This window comes from Girardinichthys multiradiatus, chromosome 14 (genome assembly GCF_021462225.1).
Source record: "Girardinichthys multiradiatus isolate DD_20200921_A chromosome 14, DD_fGirMul_XY1, whole genome shotgun sequence".
In the NCBI taxonomy this organism is placed as follows: Eukaryota; Metazoa; Chordata; class Actinopteri; order Cyprinodontiformes; family Goodeidae; genus Girardinichthys; species Girardinichthys multiradiatus.
In genome coordinates this window covers 15,088,941-15,108,310 of record NC_061807.1, presented here as the reverse complement: position 1 = coordinate 15,108,310, position 19,370 = coordinate 15,088,941, and the positions used below count along the sequence as shown (strand labels likewise).

Here is a 19,370-nt window from a genome sequence, read left to right as displayed (position 1 = left end):
CGCTGTTTCAATGTAGTATTATTTTGTGTGTTTTGGGGGAAATTTTGTGCATCTGAACAGCTGATTTTATGTGCGATCAGCTGGTTTAGGATGTTAATAAATACAGTGACCCGCCTACCGAATGCTGATGTGTCCTTTTTCTTTTTTTTCCAGCCTTCAGGCATGATTTAAAATTTGTAAAAATAAAAATTATATTTGAATATGACCCACTCTGGCCACTGTGGTCCTTAATAGTATTGTAGTTGCTCTTGAGTTTTATTAACTGTAGTCCTGACTCAGCCCTGACAATACCTGCTCAGGAGCAGGGACCAAAAAACTAGGTACCAGCAGGGAAAAAACAGAAATGGAAACACTTGAGTGGAGTGGAGTCGGGTCAAATCGAGCCAGTAGAAAAGGGGCAGTAGTCTGTAGATACACTCCTAAGTACCTTGTAAGTAGATACGACATCAATACCCTGCACATAGAATACACTGGAGGTACCCCATAGTACCACAAATCGCTGTATTATGTATTAGGCTGGGTTATGTACTGCCGCCATAAACAAAAACAACTCTATCATCAAGGTCTCTGAAATATTAGACTATTCTAATTAAAATTGTAGTTATGAAATACGCTCAACCCTCTAAACCATTATGACATAAATTTTATCAACAATTTCAGTGGCGAGGGTCAACAAAGTCACTATACAGCTGGTTGTGTGCAGCTCTTTTTGTAATTGCATTTTTTAGGCTTGTTATGCATGTGAAATGATTAACATTTAATCCAAATGAACTAGGGTACACAAGTTATGTGTGAGTGGGACATCTTCAAAAGATGTGGCTTGTGTACAACCTGTGACACAGGCACCTCAGCCACAGTCAGTTATAGATAATAATTCATGCAATGGTTTTCTTCAAAGGTGCACTACAAGATGATGTTTCATTATCTTCTCTGACATTTACTGAGGTGAGGTTTCACTCGATGTCACTTTAAAAAAGCCTCAGGAGCCACATTTTATGTTAGCACCTAAAAATTAGTCAGTTGATGTAAGTCTTTTGACCTTTTTTTGGCTTTGAAGAGGCTTCAGTAAGTCTACTGATGCTAAAGAAACACATTAAATTGAGAGAGTTAGAGATATGGTTTAACTCTTCAAAGAGTTGTATTTAAGGAAAATATGCATGTGGCATTTTCCTCTGCCCCTGTGGCATAAGAAAACACGTATGCAGTCAACTTTAAACCCTAATATTGTTAACAGTGAATGCATGCACTCAGTTCAGGGGCTGAATTTAAGGGAGAAAAATATGTGCAGGTTTCCACTGTCCAGTTCAGGCTGTCATACCCTTGTGGTGGTCAAACGCAGGGCCTTAATCGTGTTAACATTAAACAGCATGAGCTGGATCTGTGTCTGAGGGGGAAAAATTTGTGATAATTTCCATACCCTAGTTTAAGCTGTCATAATAAAACACAGAGCTTTAGACTTTAATATCGTTAAACTCTCAAGAATATTTTGGAACAAAGTCTACGAGTTCGACATTTCATGCAGGAGAAAGTAGGGATTAAATCTGGATCACAGTTTTGTTCATTTTTATAGGGTGCCTGTGCAAAAGCATTGAAGCACACTTGTTACTCTTCAGTCCATTTCTTCTTATTATTTCTGTCAAGATTTGTGGTTTTCTACTCCTTCCACAGTGTTGGAAATTCATTAGAAAACATCGGCACATGTGGCTCAATTGTGCACCAGGACTTTTGTCAGCCATATAAGTTGATTTAATAGTAATGAGAATTACAGAAAACATTGGAATATTTTTGAATTTTAGTGGAATTTTGGGGAAAGCAAAACATCTGAATCCTCATTGGAGCTCTATAGTTCATTAGTCAAAATTCAAACCAGCCACAGAAAGTTGGACATTAGCTAACTGAAATGAGCTTTTACAGTTTTTAAAGAATTGCAACTTATGTTTCAGAATGTCTTAATACTTTCCAGCAGAATGTTCAGTTTAGATCTTAAATTAAAACGTTTTGACTTAAATTACGGTCAGATATTTTATTCACAACATGCTAAATTAATGCATAAATACTTCTTTATTTAATATTCCTCAGTTTATCTCCCATTGCTATAAAACATACTTTTTTTCTATTCAGCAAAGCCTGCAGAATGTACACATTTAAGACCAAAGTTATTCATACCCCTTCAGGATTAGGTTTAAAGCAATCTTAGGTATCTTGGCTTTGGTTTAGCAATGTGTCTAACTCTGGTTCTTCCGGATCTGTCGGTCGCGGGTCAAACTTTTTACACCTGTTTAAAAAAAATGCAAAAACCTTTATATCTGTTTTGATTTACTCAAATACTTGTGTAATGTCTGTTTTATCACAAGGAACTTTATTTTGCAGCTGCATCCAGTTTCAAAGCATCTGGCAAGTATCTGAACCTCCACAGCATGCATGACAAAACTCTCCACCCTATATTTATGTTGTATATTAATCTACCGTACATGTTGGTAGCCACTGGAACGTCCCCCACTCTACATCTGCAGAAACTTTATGAAGTTAAAACAGTTCTGCAGCAGAGCTGGAAACATCTCAGGCTGCAGCTTTTACTTTTCTACTAAAACATTTGAACTTTCCATGGAAAAAGGGAGGGAAACATATAGTCCTTCCCTCTGGTGCCATTATTGTGGCTTTGCTGATGAAGATAAATGACTAAAACACACCACATCACAGCAGAGGTCTCATTAACCATGAAAGCAGTGGGTCTGGGCTCTGATTACACTCAGTGTTTGTGTATGGTTGGGTCTGTCCCCGTCCTCTCACCACATCAAGGATGAGCGTATTGACGTCAAAGTTTGGCTTCTTCTTCACACTGCGGATGACGCAGCTCTGCACCATGGTGCCTCCACACTCCACCTGCAGGCTCGGAGACGTAACGCTGGACAGCTGGAAGCTCTTAAGGTTTCGAACGCCCCACGCCAAGATCTATCACGGGGAGACAAGAGTAGAAGCATGTCTTTATATTTTTACGCAGGCCATACAGTCAATTATAGCACAAACCAACACTATTAGTTAGAAATGGGTTGGAGCTTTTATGGACTCATTTGGTTTTTTGTGGGTTTGTGTGAAAAAGCTAGAGTATTCAGTGCCTTTCCTACATCTGACAGCAATTAGAGAGAGTCAGTTTAAAAACGTTCAGGAGAAATAAAAAAATTTTTAAAAATCCTGTATTCACAGCAAACTCAAAACTTCTCTTTCAGGTATATTTAAAAATATTGTAATTTTTTAGATTACTCCATTATGATTGAGAATGTGAAAGTTTACTTTTGAAAGGTCAAAGCTCTGAGTAGCTCTTTGGTTTACTCCAATAGGCAAAACACATTGACAGCCTCAAGTATTCATCAAAATATGCCTCTATTAAATAACACTAATAACAACCCATATTGAAAACATCTGGCATGCTAGCATGATTATAAAAACTTTTTTGACTCTGAGTATCTGTTAGCTAGTTAGTTCAGCTTTGAGTAGCTGTACCTTGACACTGTTTAGATGTTAGTCTGAGTCTCATTAGCTGTTAGATTGACTCTGATTAGCAGCCAACCTGACTCTGAATAGCAGCTAAACTTTGAGTAGCTGTAACCTTGAGATAGTTTAGCAGTTAGCCTAACTCTCATTATCCCCCACACCTATTACACAGTGCTCTATGAATGCTGTGAGTTGTAAGCCATAATCCTTCTGGTTTGACAGTCTCAGCTGCGTGCTCTGAAAGTACATGGGGCTTGTAATCTTGTATGTAAAAGGATGAAGTAATCAGTAATGTGCATGTTAATTGCAGAACTATGATCTGAAATGAGACTAAATAGCTAATAGCGTCACTCTGAGGGGCTTTTACCCAAACTGATTAGCTGTAAACTTGATGCTGACCTCTTCGTGACAATTTCTCCCTGTGTTTGTATGAGCTTAAATCATTGGCTGCTGTCGACTGGTGTTAAGACATTGCCTGCTGGGGCGTCACGTGGCTCAGTGTTGGATCAGGCGCATCAAAACCTGAGGCTTCAATCCTCAATGCAGCTGTCCTGGGTTCGATTCACAGCCCCAGGCCATGTAGTGCATGTCTTTCTCTTCTCTCTCTGCCCTACCTCCTGTCCAGCTACTAACAAATAAAGGCCACTAGTGGCAAAAAAACAAAAAAACAAAAAAGATATTGACTGCTAAATTTTATTCCACATGACCCCAGATCAAAAGCCTTTTCACAGTTTAACAGACAGCTTAATGTCTTTTAATTACCTAATCTTGCTTGACCATCACTCCAATAACAAAAAAAACACAAAAAACAATCAAATATCTTACTCTCTTAGTGTATAATTGTTATTTTTTGAACCAAAAAACAACATGCTAATGGCATTAGTCGTTGTTTAACACTGTTGTACCTCGATGGCAGTTCTTTGCAGAGTGGGTTTGATCCCTTGAGGAACCATGAAGACATTGGTCTCTCTCTGAGGAGGCGGATAGGGAAGGTCTGACTCGTCAGGCTGCCAGTAGGAACAGAGAACAGCAGTGGATCAGAGACCGAACATCTACTGTGTACGACTATGAAGTACATCACACAGTCAGTCATGCTGTTCACAACAATGCAGATGCTGCTGGGGTTTTTCACAACCAACATGAAGAAATGTTTAAATGACAAGGTTTAGTTGAAGCATGTCAGACATTAGGTTACAAACACTCAAGAGTATGCATTTTGATTCAAAAAATTCATTTCTTTTCAAATAAACCTCTATAAACCTCACAGGATATCTATTTACAGGACAGTGGAAGCATAAAGACAACTTGTGTGTAATGTTTCTTTTTGGTCAAAATAAAAATCTAGAGCATATTCACATTTTTTTGAAAACATATGTGCAAGAAAACATATTTGCAAGAATGTTAACACATCCTCTTTAAGCTTCCATATATCTCTGTAAATAAATGTAACAACAAAACAAGTTAGTTAAAGAAAAATACATTAACTGAGAACAAAGAGCAAGCTTGCATGACTGGTTGTACAGCTGGGTTATATGTAGAAATAAAGACATGAACCAGGATGACCATAGATGGGTTGGATGCTTCACACATATGTTTTAAAATTGTACCCATTGCTGCAGGTTTTCAGAAAGGAATCCTGGAAACATCAGCTGAGGGATCAAAAGTGAAGAAAAGAAGCAAAGAGTAAAATATAAAGAAATAAACATTAAAATAGTTTTTTTTATTTAATTACAATGTTATTTAAACAAAGTTATTTAAATTAAGAGGGGGCAAATGTTTTTCAACTACGACCCTTGACTCACTTTTTACATTCACTCAGGGCTCTTATGTTCGATACTAAATTCATATTTTTGTCTTTTTAGTCTTCTTTTCTTTTCTAGCCTATTCTCATCTTTTATTTTAATTTTTGATTCAATTAAGAGCAAAATGTGTCATATTATTTCTTCAGTGTGGTTTTACCTCGTCCAGTACATGCGTTGAACTGACGACATCACCCTGTTGGATTTCAATGTATAAACATTTAAAAATAAAATGGCAAATATGTAAATAAAGCGAAGTAAATTGATAGTGTGTTTTTTTTTATTTAAAGACGATGTTCTTCAGATAAACTGACCTCTAGTCCTGGAAGGTGGTGAACTGCTGGCTGTGGAAACAAAATGAAATGATATATTAGAAAGTGTACTACTGGTAAAAGTCCAGTTTCAGTCCATGATTACACCTGAGTTCCTGTTTGCGTTGTAGTTTTTACTCTCAAGGAGACTAGTTGAACGCTGATCTCTAACCTTTCTATCCACTCACTGATATTATGGACAGGATCCCTCAGTAACTGCAAAACACTTGTTGTAATCATATATATTCTCCACTAGGTGGAGCATGTAGGTGTTGAATAAAAGAAAAACCCCAACCTTAGACCAAAAAAATTTATTAATTTTGTTCAAACAAAAATATTTGTTCTGCACACACTGATAAACTTACAAATGCCAAATGTAATATGTGAAGATCACAATTAATCAGTGCCCTCCACATTTATTTTAACCTTGGTAAAGATAAGCATGTTCTCCTGATTTTCCAAGTGTCTGAAAATATCAAAATCTTTATCAATATCTCCCCCCCCCCCCCTTCCCGAAGAAAAATATCATCTTAATTTCTGGAATTATTATTAATGTTTTCTTTAAAAAAAAATTTGCACACAAAATATATGTATTCAAATAAAAGTTAGGAATTTTCTAAAGTGCTCAGTGTGAGATTATGCAATTGCAATAACAGACACATTTATTTGAAAACTTTTTGCACATCTTTACCAGGGGTGCCAACAGAACCTGTGGTAAATATAGTGGTTCTGAGGTCACTGCATGGTTGTTTATATGTTGCATTATTTTTCAGCAACAACTCCACGTTGTTCAGACGTTCAGAAATCAGGTTTGAATTTCCCACACTTATAGAGTTTCTAAACATGAAGAAAACTCTTTGATCACAATTTTTAAAATGCAACATTCAACAAGAGATAAAGAGGTTAGACACACCTCTGTTTGATGCAAGATGTTTTAAATCACTCTACTACTACTTACGTATTTATATCAAAATCAGATCTTATCATCATATTTCCATATTTTATAAAACATATAATATAATTAATTATCTTGGCGTCCCTGTCAGGGCTGCTGGATAGTGCACCTCCTGGGGACTCCATTATTCTGCTGGGGGACTTCAATGCCCACGTGGGGAACGACAGTGACACCTGGAGAGGCGTGATCGAGAGGAATGGCCTCCCCGATCTGAATCCGAGTGGTGTTTTGTTATTGGACTTCTGTGCTAGTCACGGATTGTCCATAATGAACACCATGTTCAAACATAAGGGTGTCCATCAGTGCACTTGGCATCAGGACACCCTAGGCAGGAGGTCAATGATCGACTTTGTTTTTCGTATCATCAGACCTTCGGTCGCATGTTTTGGACACTCGGGTGAAGAGAGGGGCTGAGCTGTCCACTGATCACCGCCTGGTGGTGAGTTGGATACGCTGGAGGAGAAGAAAGCCGGTCAGACTTGGCAGGCCCGAGCGCATAGTGAGGGTCTGCTGGGAATGCCTGGCAGAGCCCTTGGCCAGGGATGTATTCAACTCCCACCTCCGGGAGAGCTTTGACCAGATTCCAGGGGATGTTGGTGACATAGAATCTGAGTGGACCATGTTCTCCGCATCTATTGTCGATGCTGCTGCCTGTAGCTGCGGCCGTAAGGTCTGAGGTGCCTGTCGCGGCGGCAATCCACAAAACCGGTGGTGGACACTGGCAGTGTCAAGCTGAAGAAGGAGTCCTATCGGATGTGGTTGGTTTGTGGGGCTCCTGAGGCTGCTGACGGGTACCATGAGGCCAAGTGTGCCGCGGCCCGGGCTGTGGCAGAGGCAAAAACTCGGGCCTGGGAGGAGTTCGGTGAGTCCATGGAGAAGGACTACCGGTTGGCCTCGAAGCGATTCTGGCAAACCATCCGGCGCCTCAGGAGGGGGAAGCAGTGCTTTGCCAACACTGTTTACAGTGGGGGTGGGGAGCTGCTGACCTCGACTGGGGACATTATCGGCTGGTGGAAGGAGTTCTTCGAGGATCTCCTCAATCCTGCCATCACGCCTTCCGTGGTGGAAACAGAGGCTGGGGACTCGGGGTTGGACTCTTTCATCACCCAGGCTGAAGTCACCGAGGTGGTTAAAAAGCTCCGCGGTGGCAAGGCTTCAGGGGTGGATGAGATCCGCCCTGAGTACCTCAAGTCTCTGAATGTTGTGGGGCTGTCATGGTTGACACGCCTCTTCAACATTGTGTGGCGGACGGGGACAGTGCCTCTGGACTGGCAGACTGGAGTATTGGTCCCCTTTCATAAGAAGGGTGACCATAGGGTGTGTTCCAACTACAGGGGGATCACACTCCTCAGCCTCCCTGGTAAGACCTACGCCAGGGTATTGGAGAGGAGAGTCTGACCGATAGTCGAACCTCGGCTTCAGGAGGAACCGTGTGGTTTTTGTCCCAGCCGTGGAACACTGGACCAGCTCTATACTCTCTATAGGGTACTCGAGGGTTTATGGGAGTTTGCCCAACCGGTTCACATGTGTTTTGTGGACCTGGAGAAAGCATTCGACTGTGTCCCTCATGATGCCCTGTGGGGGGTGCTCCAGGAGTATGGAATCGGGGGCCCTTTATTAGGGGCCATCCGGTCTCTGTACAAGCGGAGCAGGAGTTTGGTTCGCATTGCCGGCACTAAGTCGGACCTGTTCCCGGTTCATGTTGGACTCCGGCAGGGCTGCCCTTTGTCACCGGTCCTGTTCATAACTTTTATGGACAGGATTTCTAAGCGCAGCCAAGGGCCGGAGGGGGTTTGGTTTGGGGACCAGAGGATTTCGTCTATTCTTTTTGCAGATGACGTGGTCCTGCTGGCCCCCTCTAGCCAAGACCTACAGCATGAGCTGGGGCGGTTCGCAGCCGAGTGTGAAGCAGTTGGGATGAGGATCAGCTCCTCCAAGTCAGAGGCCATGGTTCTCGACTGGAAAAGGGTGGCTTGTCCTCTTCAGGTTGGAGGGGAGATCCTGCCTCAAGTGGAGGAGTTTAAGTATCTCGGGGTCTTGTTCACGAGTGAGGGAAGAATGGAGCGGGAGATTGACAGACGGATCGGTGCGGCTGCCACAGTAATGGGGGCGCTGTGCCGGTCCGTTGTGGTGAAGAGAGAGCTGAGCCGAAAAGCGAAGCTCTCGATTTACCGGTCGGTCTACGTTCCTACCTTCACCTATGGCCATGAACTTTGGGTCATGACCGAAAGAACGAGATCCCGGATACAAGCGGCTGAAATGAACTTCCTCCATAGGGTGGCCAGGCACTCCCTTAGAGATAGGGTGAGGAGCTTGGCCATTGGAGGGTCTCGGAGTAGAGCCGCTGCTCCTCCACATCGAGAGGAGCCAGTTGAGGTGGCTCGGACATCTATACCAGATGCCTCCTGGATGCCTTCCTCGGGAGGTGTTCCAGACACGTCCCACCAGGAGGAGGCCCAAGGGACGGCCCAGGACACGCTGGAGGGACTATGTCTCTCAGCTGGAGCTGAAGGAGGTCTGGGGAGAGGGACGTCTGGGTGTCTCTGCTAAGTGTGCTGCCCCCGCGACCCAGTCCCAGATAAGCGGAAGACTACGAGTACGAGTATAATTAAAAATTTGGAAAGAGAATATAAATACCAAGACGAGAAAATAAAAAGTGGTGATGATGCTGTTGGGGAAACCTTTGACCTTTTCTCTACGTATGAGCTCAAAGGCAGCCAGCAGCTCGCCAGCGCTCGAGCTCCCTCTGTAAATCGGGAACCAGATGAGTCGGGGCGACGGAGACAGGGAGGGCCGGCACACACAACGGCCCATGAACTCATCCGCTCCCTGAAAAAGTATAAAATGACACAGATGTTCAAAGTTTACTCCAGAATTTCACATTTAGTTGTTTCAGCTTAAAAGTCTGAGATTAGATGACAGACCAAGTTTAAACTAACATAAAAATGTTTAGACATAAAGAGGTACCAGACAGATGTAAGGAGCTTAAATACTCACATATGAGTCCTCATCATAAAGCTCCACTACAATATTGGGAGGATTGGCCGTTATTGCCTCCGGGTCTCCGAAAACCTCCACCTCGAAGAAGATAAGCGTCTGATCCCAGGTGGGATTGAGGGTGTTACGGACAGTCACCGTCCTCTGAGACTGATGGAGGAATGACACAATGGCGTAGGGGTCTGGAGAGACAGCAATGTTCATCTCATCCAAGACTTTGTACAACAGAAAGCATTGCATAATTTAAACGGGAATAAAAACTTATGCATGGTTTCTTTTCTACAACTAAAAATATGAAAGTGTGAGATGAATTTGTACCCTTGAAGCCCCTAAATAACCCTGAAACCCCTAAATAAAATTCAGTGCAACCATCTACCTTCAGAAGTCACTTAATTAGTAAACAGAGTCCACATACATGTAACTTAATCTCTGAATAACTCTAGATGCTGTGTGAAGGCCTCAGAGATTTGTTAGAGAACATAAGTGAACAAACAGCCTTATGAAGACCCAGGGACACAGCAGACAGGTCAGAGAGAGTTGTGGAGAGAGAGAGCATTAATAAGAGAAGCAGTCAAGATATTTTATATCCTCTGGAGGAGCTGTAGAGATCCACAGCTCAAGTGGAGAATCTGTTGAGAAAAAACTATTAGCAGTACACTCTACAAATCAGGCCTTTATGGAAAAGAGGTGTGTGTTTAGGAGACACAAGACACGTGGAAAAACATGCTATGGTCAGATATGACAGAAATTAAACTTTTAGGCTTACATGCAAAATGCTGTGTGGAAGAATACTAACACTGCTCATCACCCCGAACAAACCCTAAACATGGTGGGGCAGCATCATGCTGTGGAATCGTGTTTATTTCAGCTTTAGGGTTAATCAAAGTTGATGGAAGATGGATGGGGTTATTATCATCATCTTATTATTTTAATTATTCATTTTTATTCTCTTCAATTATTTGTGTTCGTTAATTATTTAATCACCTTTATGCCACTGTAATGTACTTTTCCTATTATATCTCTTTTTCTTCTTTTTTCATGTACAGCACTTTGAATCGTCTTGAAACGGAAATGTGCCATAGAAATGAACTTGCCTTGCCTTGCCTGGAAGAAAACCTACAAAAGACCTGAAACTTGGGGCAGAGGTTCAGCTTCCAAAAGGAAAACAACCATAAACATACAGCCAGAGATATAATGAAATGACTTTGACCAAAGCAAATTCACTTGTAAAATGGCCTAGTCAAAGTCGAGATCTAAATCTGCTTGAGAAACTGGGACAAGAAGTGATAACTGTTGTCCTCCAGTGATTCTAAAAAGTATTGACTCTGGGTGGCTGAATATAAATGAATGAATTATATAATTTTAAATATTTAAAAAACATTATGATCCACATTTTCCTTTCAGTTCACAATTGTACATTTCTTTTCTGTTGGTTTGTCATATAAAATCCCATTAAAATATTCAAATCTATGATTTTAATGTGGCACAATGTGAAAGAGTTAAGCAAAATTCCTTTTTCGGGGCCCTTTAAGCCCAGTTTTTTTCCAAACTTACCTAAAACAATAAGGCTGTTCTTAACTCTTTGTGTTTGCATTTCAGGGAAGGTTCTCACAAGCATAGCAACTGATTTTTCCAATCTATCCTGGCATTTGTCGCAGTGACATCAGCAGTTTGGGAATGTCAAGCTGGGGACGGAGTGCTGGGAACGCTGCTGTGAGTAGTTTATTATTCCAGGTCACAATCATCCCCTCAACCTCCAGTGTGTGTGGCAAAAAATCCACATGTACATACAGTTACACGGACCGGGTAGTTTGTTGTTTTAGGCTGAGTAACGAGTCTCTGTGGAGCCGTTAGCATCAGAGTAAACAGTAGCTAAGATGCATTTTCCCACCAGTCCTCAATTAACCCTGTCACTGACACACACACACACACACACACACACACACAGAGTACAGAAACGCCACCCATCGTGACCTGTTCAATTAGCGTCTGTTCCCAAATGCCCATTAGGCCATATAAACAGCAATGCAAACAGCCCAGGGGGGTTATCTAAATCTCTGTGTGTTTTTGTGAGTGTGTAAAGGGGAAGCAGCGGTAGTCAGTGCTCTGGTGGAGCAACAAAGGTACATAAACACAATAAAGGCCGAAGAAAAGTGGGAGAAAGGATAAGGAGGAAAAAATGGGAGAGAAAGTGACAGAAATGATTGAACAGATTGTGGTTTTTAATATAGAAGACTAAACACGTTTCTAAAAAGGGAATATATGTTTAGAAATAAAGAATGGATCTAAACTTAAAATCATAAACAAAAAAAATTAATTACTGAATACTGAAACAAACGTTAAAGCCTGGGTATAAAAGGATTTAAAATGAAGAACATCTCCATAGAGGTTCACACACCGATTCAAACACATAAAAATATAGCCTACAGTATATCGCAACATTGCGCCGTATCCTCTGGTAACATATTGTATTGTGTCATATTGCATTTTCTAATATAGTATTGCATCAGATGGTTTTAGTTTTATTCATCAATTTAAAGCAAGACCCAAGGAAATGTGTCTGACTGGGTCTGTAATGTATATTTGTAGATTGTGGCTTTAATAACTATATATTGCACATGTTGATTCTTTTCTATATGTATATTATTATTGATGTAATATGCGATGTTTTATGTTTTATGAATTAGTTACCAAACTGTAGGGCAGCAATTATATAACTTACTATGGAATTGGAAAGCGGGGTGGGAGTAAATAGGTTTTTCCTCATCTCATTCCTATCCAACTTATTATTATTATTATTTCTGTTTTATTATTATATCTGTTTTCCTACTAGCTTGGAATAAACCTCTTAAACAACAATGAAACAACAATCATATATAGCATCATTATATCACATGATGTTATTTTACTATCACATTGCATAATATCATATTTTGTAATATTGTATATTACAGTATCATATGATTTTGTATAACGTAAAATATATAGAATCATTTTGTATCATATCTTATTGTATAATGATCATATTGTATCAATTAATGTATCATTATACTGTATCATACTGTTTCGTATCATATCATATTGAACCATATTGTACTGTGTCATACTTTGTGTGGTATCATATCCCTGTTTACTGCTCTCGTATCATTATAACTGTTTCTATATCCTTGAAGTAATGACACCATGAGCAAGAAAATCCATTTACAGATGGCTGTTTTATAATTTGAACTTTGGATGTTTGGCATCAGCTTCATAATTATGGTGCAGGACTATGAAGGATGGTATTTGCTTAATTGACATTTTTGTTTCTTTAAACAATAAGAAAGAATAAAAACAAAAAGATACAAAAGACAGATTTAAGCCAGGAGAGAGACCAAAAAATGATAGATGAAGATGGAGACGATGGAAAAAAACAAGAAAACAAAGATGAAAGGCGACCACATCAAATAGAGGCGACAAATAAAAAGGAAAACCAGAAAACCCTTTAATCATCTTTAACCAAAGTGACATGTAACACCAGATGAAAACACAAGTGAAGCCCATCCATCAGTACTAATCACCCATTACACTGTTCATGTGTGTGTGAGATCGAGCTAACAAGGCTGATATAGGGATTTGTCATTAGTCTGTTGCTCGATGTTCCCTCTTTCTGACCCTGTTTTTAGAGCAGCCTTCCATCAATCATCGCTCCCTCTGCCGCCCAGTCATTCTTTTGTTTATAAACGCTCAGTTTTTACATGTGAGTCTGTGCTGAGCCTCTGATTAACACACCGTAGCTGTAGTTTCCATGACCTCTTTAAATAAATGAAAAAATATTTCATTCTAATGTTTTCTCCCTTCTAAATACAATGAGAGTAGTTTTATAAAAATCAACATTTTTAAAGCATGTTTCCCTAATTAAACTCTTTCTGGCTCGAAATAAAGCAAAATATATTTCTGGCTTCATTTGTGAATTGTTGCAACTTTTAGATGTTCTATTTTCTTTACTTTTTTCTTTCTATCAACTAAGAGATAAGCCAGCTAATAGCTCTAAGCTAGCTAAAATTACCATTCTTAGCTAGTGGGCATGGTTAGCTAGCTGCTAGCCTTGCCGCATCATTTTTTGCCAGTCATCACCTGGTTTATAAATAATTTATAAAACTACAAATTAGTTTCTTCTTTATTCATTCTGGGTGATCCCAAAGTATTTCCAGAAGGGATTTACGGGGCTATAAAGAATTCATCTTGATTCAACAATAGGAAACTGGGCCAAAAGGATGAGTTCCAAGGAGAAAAGCACTCCAGGCCAAATAGAAAAAGCCAGTCTCACATTTATCGGAAAATTTTTTAATAATTTCCAAGAAATATTCTGTGTACTAATGTGTGTACTAATGAGACAAAAGTCAAAGTGTTTGGTGTTTGGTATAAAACTAACAGCATTTCAGAAAAAGAACATTATACCACAGTAAAACATGGTGGTAGTACAATGGTTTTGAAGACATTATTTGATATCACTTTCTGGGTATTTTACTGTACTTACTGTTAAGTTTCACTTTAATTTAACTGTTAAAGGCCCTTCTAAGGGCAGGTGTTGCGAATTATTCATGGCTATAAACACTGTGATGCAGGTTTGAAATTGGCTTGAAATAATGATATATTCTTATTATATCTGGGCCTATTGAATAAACTTCATTATTAAACATAAAACATCTTTTTCTGGTAAAAAAAAATTAAAATCTGTTTTATGATCTTAAACTGATCTAAAAACAACTAAACATGAATCTTTTACTGTTTTTAATAGATTTATGTCTACAATTGATCGTTTGTTTTAATAGCATTTTCTAAAAAGGAATTTGTATTTATAAGAAACCAAAAATGTTATTTCAGTAAAATAAATTACCAGACAAAAGAAGTATGGTTCATTAAATAGATAAATGCCCATACAGGTGAATAAGAACCATGTGAATAGGAAAAGAAAATTAGAAGAAATTCATAAAACTACTGCTGTGAAGTATTGAGTTACGTTTTCATTCAAAGCAAACTTAGTGACATTTGTGACTAATTGAAAATATCTAAGATTTTTCTCTTATTTTCATTTACAGACAAAAAATGTGTAACAGACCAAAACATTTCAGACAAATTTAAAATGCCTAACCTTAATGAGTGTTACCTAAAAAGAAAATTGTGCACTACAATTCATCATTTGCCAATGTCCAACTAAATTTTATTTAGGACAATAATTTACTACATTCCAAAAAAAGGTTGAGTTCACCAGTTAGCCACAAGAGGGCGTCAAACCACCAGCACTGGTCAAAACTGACAGAAGAGTTCACTGCACCTTACCTGAGAAGCTGTCTTTGTCCATTGCCAGCAGGTCTCTGGCTTGATACATATAGCAACGCAAGTGGTAGCGGGTGCCGCCTGCAAGCACAAGCAGTTGCAGCTGAGAGAATGTCCATGAACATTTGGACTGAGATCCAGAAAAGGAAGAAAAGCAAAAACAAAGAAGTGTGGGTGTTGTCCTACGGTCAAAGAAACAGGAAATGGTTGGTCTGTTGACTCCAAATGTGGTGGTGACTGACTTGTCATCATGCTTGTCCTCTATGCTGCTCTACGGAAGAAAAAGAAGAGGAAAACAACCTTTAATAAAGAACGTTTTATAGTTTCATTGAGGAAACCCTTAAAATGATAGGACTGTAAGATTGTAAGAAGGACTACAGGCTCTGCTGTTTGCCCAACTGTGGCAGTGATTTAGGACAATCAAGATATAATCCAACTCCAGAGGTCAAGTCCAAATAAAACTGCTCTTTGATATGGATTAACGTGACTGTACTGCACAGAGCTCCAGCATCATTGCTTTGAAACAGAAGATGATTTTAAGGAAGTAATTCAAAAAATGTACATCAATGAAATCACAGCCTATGTGATTTAACTGCAGATTGTATATATTTTATTTCATCACCATGCCTTGTGCAGAAAATTTATGTTCCCCTCACCAGGGAACATTCCAGAGCAAAGATGGCAGCCGGTCCAGTCTTCTCCAGCGGCTCCATGCGACACCTCCACCTGCGCCTCCTGAAGCTGTCCGTCTTCCTGGGCTTCAGGTGGAAGTTCCAGCCGAACAACGAGGCGTATTCCCAGCCCTCCCTGTCTGCATCATCCGGCCGCTGCTGTGGAAATAAAGATGAACAGAAATTAAAAATATTGAAATGAAAGGGATTGTATTCGTCGTCATGAACAAGACCTAAACACGCATTTTCCTCCACTTTGTATTCTCCACTAAAAATCAGACACAAGGCCAAAGGTGAAGTTTCTGATCTGTGTTACCAGAGCACCATCTAGTGTTTAGAAGAGGGAATTTCAGCTAATCATGTACAAAATCATGACAACTGGACCAACAATGAGGAAAAAATAGTTTTTGTATATTTAATTATACCTTTTTTCATTTAATTAAATGCATTTTTAACTGATCAAACTTTTACATGTTTAATATGTTTTTAGTAGCACTACAGCGCCTTGCTTTTTCACGTTACAACCACAAACTTCATTGTGTTTCCTACATGACAAAGAAAATCTTGTGCAATTGTTTTCAGTTGATTTTATTTAGGGGTATTAGAAAAAGGCAAGCAGGCTATAAATGCATGCCACACTTTTCAGATTGATTTATTTCCATGTTGATTTTTTTGAGAACACTTTGAGCACCTTCAGAAAATAAGCCAGTCTTTCCTTTAGCCACTATTGCCTAATTTCATCTCACAACAGAGCAATGTAATCCTGCAGATGCTGTGACTCAATCTTCTGTGATTAAAACGGGGAGGAAAAAAACGTTTTCAGATAATAAAATTAACAAAGTAACAAATTAACAGCACTACCGTCATCATTTTTAGACAGAAACTCTGAACCCTAAATATTAGAAGTCGATGTTGGATCGATTTTAACTGCTTGGGTTAAACATGGTTAAATGTTTTTTCTGCCTCTGTTCTGTTCTCTCAAACCCCCAGTCGGTCGTGGCAGATAGCCGCTCAAGTTGAGCCTGGTTCTGCTGGAGGTTTCTTCCTGTTGAAAACGAGTTTTCCTTCCACTGTCGCTACATGCATGCTCAGTACAAGGGATTGCTGCAAAGTCAACGATACAATCCCACTCTCCATTGTCCCATCATGCTCAACCAGGAGGAGTGAATGCTGCAAGTCACTGACTCGATGGATTTCTTTAGATCAAGGGTCTGCAAACTGCAGCTCTAAAGCTCTTAATAACCTAAACTGAGCAATAGGTTAAAATATAAAGGTACTTATGAAAAGGCAAGTTATGGCAGTTTGGTAAAGATGTGCACTGTCAAACTATGACTACTATCGGGCCTAGTTAATAAAAGTAAAATTGTAGTTAATTTGACTGTGAAACAAACAAACTCTACATGGTAGGCATTTAAACATCCATTGTTGGATGTTCTGGTAGGTTCTGCCTCTGTAGATAAATTTAATTTAGTTGGAGCAAAGGCAAAAATGGCTCTTAAATGGTAAAGGTTGCTGAACCTGCTCCTAGATTGAAAATGTTTTTATTCAATTTGAATAATTAACTGAACTTTACTGCATTGTTTGATAACTAGGATCAAACTGGAATGTACGTAATTTACTTTAAATTTGTCTGGATGATTGGATTTAGTTGCCATGACGACGTGTTGTGAATTGGCCCTATATAAAAACACTAAATTGAATTTAATTGGATATTAAAAAGTTTATGATGACTCCAGCTTGTTGCAATCATTTCATATTAAGCACTACAAACGTATCAGTGTGATGTCTTTTACAAGCTATTTAAAACAAGCTCATTTTTTTATTTTAGAAACAAGAGATGCTGTTCTGTTCTGGTTTCTCCCCCATTACCTTCCTGAGAGCCTCCATCTTCTGCTGGTCTCGTCGTCTCATCCGTATCCATCGCCTCCTCCGGTTGGTATGGTACATCTTCTCTGCAGGAACCCATGACTTGGGACGCCGGTCCGGAGGAATGGTGATGCCATACTCCCAACCTGAAGGTAAAACAAACCACTTATAGAGCTGGAAATTTGTTTTTGTCTCTGGTGTTGAATCTTTCACTTTCTCAGCACCTTGATCATCAACAGCTCTGTTGAGATCTTCACTCCACTCCACCTCATCCCACAACCACCCAGGAGGACACTCCACCTCGTCCTTCGGCACCGTTTTCTCCCCATTCTGTCACATAATGACAGATTGTTGGTTTTTACTGAAAGCAAATGAACCTACATGTTGAGAAACACCTGCAGGTACGCACCACGTCGGTGTAGCCCTCCGGCATGCCGATCCACTGTCCGCCCGGTAACCTCATGTGGTTCTCAAACACTTCCTCTGTGAAGGTCATGTGACCGGCATCCACGTCGAACAGCAATCTGAGGGAAACCAAATTTACAGGGGTAGAAATTACTGTATCATCTGCATAAAAGTATGCCTACCCTACCCTTAATCCTCTCCATGTTAAGTCTATCTAGCAGGGAACAAATTCTGTCCTAAAACACTGTAAAAGTGTTATTCCATTTGTGTGAGCTTAATTCACATTACATCGGACAGACTAACTTAATCACTGTTTGCTCGCCTGGTTTTAGCCTGGTGTTTAATATGTATGTTTTAATTTTTAGTGACTTTTTTCTGTAGAGTGAGAATGGATTTGAGAAATTTGTCTTCATGTTTTGATTTAGAGCAAAGTGTGCAGTGTTCCTAATGCATCGCTGTGAATGGGAATAAAAGCTGTTAGAGGAATGTATACTATTGAGGTTTATCCACTTTATTTTGAACACAACCATATATCTGAGAAGAAATATTAAAAATAACAGGTGGCCCAGCAATGATGTCTTATGCACTAATGGTTCTGAAACAGGCAGTGACTGAATGACTTAGAAACAAAGACTCACGTCCTCTCAGGGCTGATGAACCAGTCTCCAGACCAGGTCCATCCGGGTGAGGGTTTGAAGCTCTCCTTGGGCAGCTTCACTCTCCCGGTGACATCGCTGAACTTTGGGTAAGTCAAACCCGTTGTTCCCCAGCTTCCTACAAGAGCCAGTCGGGTCTGGTTCTCGTACTGCAAATAATCAAAGATTGGCCTCGATTGTAGTTGGAAAACCAAGACTCGAGAGAATTATAAATCAATGTCGCTTAAAAACCTCAAAGTAAAGTATGGTTCTATGGAAGCAAAACACAAAGAAACAAGGAATGACCACCAGACTTAGGCACAGTACACCATTAGAGCTTTTTTCTCCAACATCTACAGTAAAAATGTGTTTCTGTTTCTCACTGAAGTCTCACATCTTGACATGTCTCTTACCGTCTCTGCAAAGACAGACAGTTTTCCTTCAGCATACTGGTTGAATTGTTTGGCATCCGCAGCCAATCCGAACCACACCTTCACCCTCAGCTGACCAGGAAGTTTTGCTTCCCCTCCACTGCCCTGCGGGTACTGAAGAGCAGAAACATGACAAGTCCTTCACATAGAGCCAGGGTGTTTAAGGTGCGGCCATTTATGACACTTTGTATAATTGTGTGCGGCCCTTGACTGCAATTCAAGTATGGCGCTAATGTAGCCCACCAGCAAAGGTGATTATCAGCAGCTTCTTTCTAGACCAAAATAGAAAGCAATCAACCCAAAAGAATCGCCTTTCCTTTAAAATTACATTTTTTTCAATGATTTAGTTGTCCCTTTTCTACAAGAATCAGGCAAATATTTAATGTTTCATTTTTGCGGCCTGTGGGTTACTTTCATCTTGACGATGTCAAGCCAAAAAGTTTGGACACCACTCACATACAGTAGAATCCTAACAGATAACTTTACGTG

The 19,370-nt window shown here is 39.8% G+C and overlaps 1 protein-coding gene across 14 annotated transcripts in view; it reads right to left on the bottom strand.

The window, feature by feature from the left end:
* Positions 1-19,370, bottom strand: part of dysf (dysferlin, limb girdle muscular dystrophy 2B (autosomal recessive)) — a 117,340-nt gene that overhangs the window by 53,517 nt on the left and 44,453 nt on the right. For 5 of the 14 annotated variants that reach the window (XR_007041440.1, XM_047386048.1, XM_047386050.1 and 2 more), the window contains 15 exons: positions 18,864-18,995; positions 18,454-18,620; positions 17,820-17,934; positions 17,635-17,740; positions 17,414-17,556; positions 15,530-15,703; positions 15,060-15,144; positions 14,877-14,954; positions 9,555-9,736; positions 9,246-9,386; positions 5,606-5,635; positions 5,452-5,487; positions 5,100-5,150; positions 4,398-4,499; positions 2,791-2,952 (listed from right to left, as the gene is read on the bottom strand). Coding sequence is in view for 13 of the 14 variants with exons in the window: in XM_047386048.1 (XP_047242004.1) it covers positions 2,791-2,952; positions 4,398-4,499; positions 5,100-5,150; positions 5,452-5,487; positions 5,606-5,635; positions 9,246-9,386; positions 9,555-9,736; positions 14,877-14,954; positions 15,060-15,144; positions 15,530-15,703; positions 17,414-17,556; positions 17,635-17,740; positions 17,820-17,934; positions 18,454-18,620; positions 18,864-18,995 (1,704 nt within the window). In the remaining variant the exon portion in view is untranslated. The remainder of the gene's footprint in view (positions 1-2,790; positions 2,953-4,397; positions 4,500-5,099; positions 5,151-5,451; positions 5,488-5,605; positions 5,636-9,245; positions 9,387-9,554; positions 9,737-14,876; positions 14,955-15,059; positions 15,145-15,529; positions 15,704-17,413; positions 17,557-17,634; positions 17,741-17,819; positions 17,935-18,453; positions 18,621-18,863; positions 18,996-19,370) is intronic. The other 9 variants (XM_047386054.1, XM_047386055.1, XM_047386058.1 and 6 more) reach the window with 2 other exon arrangements.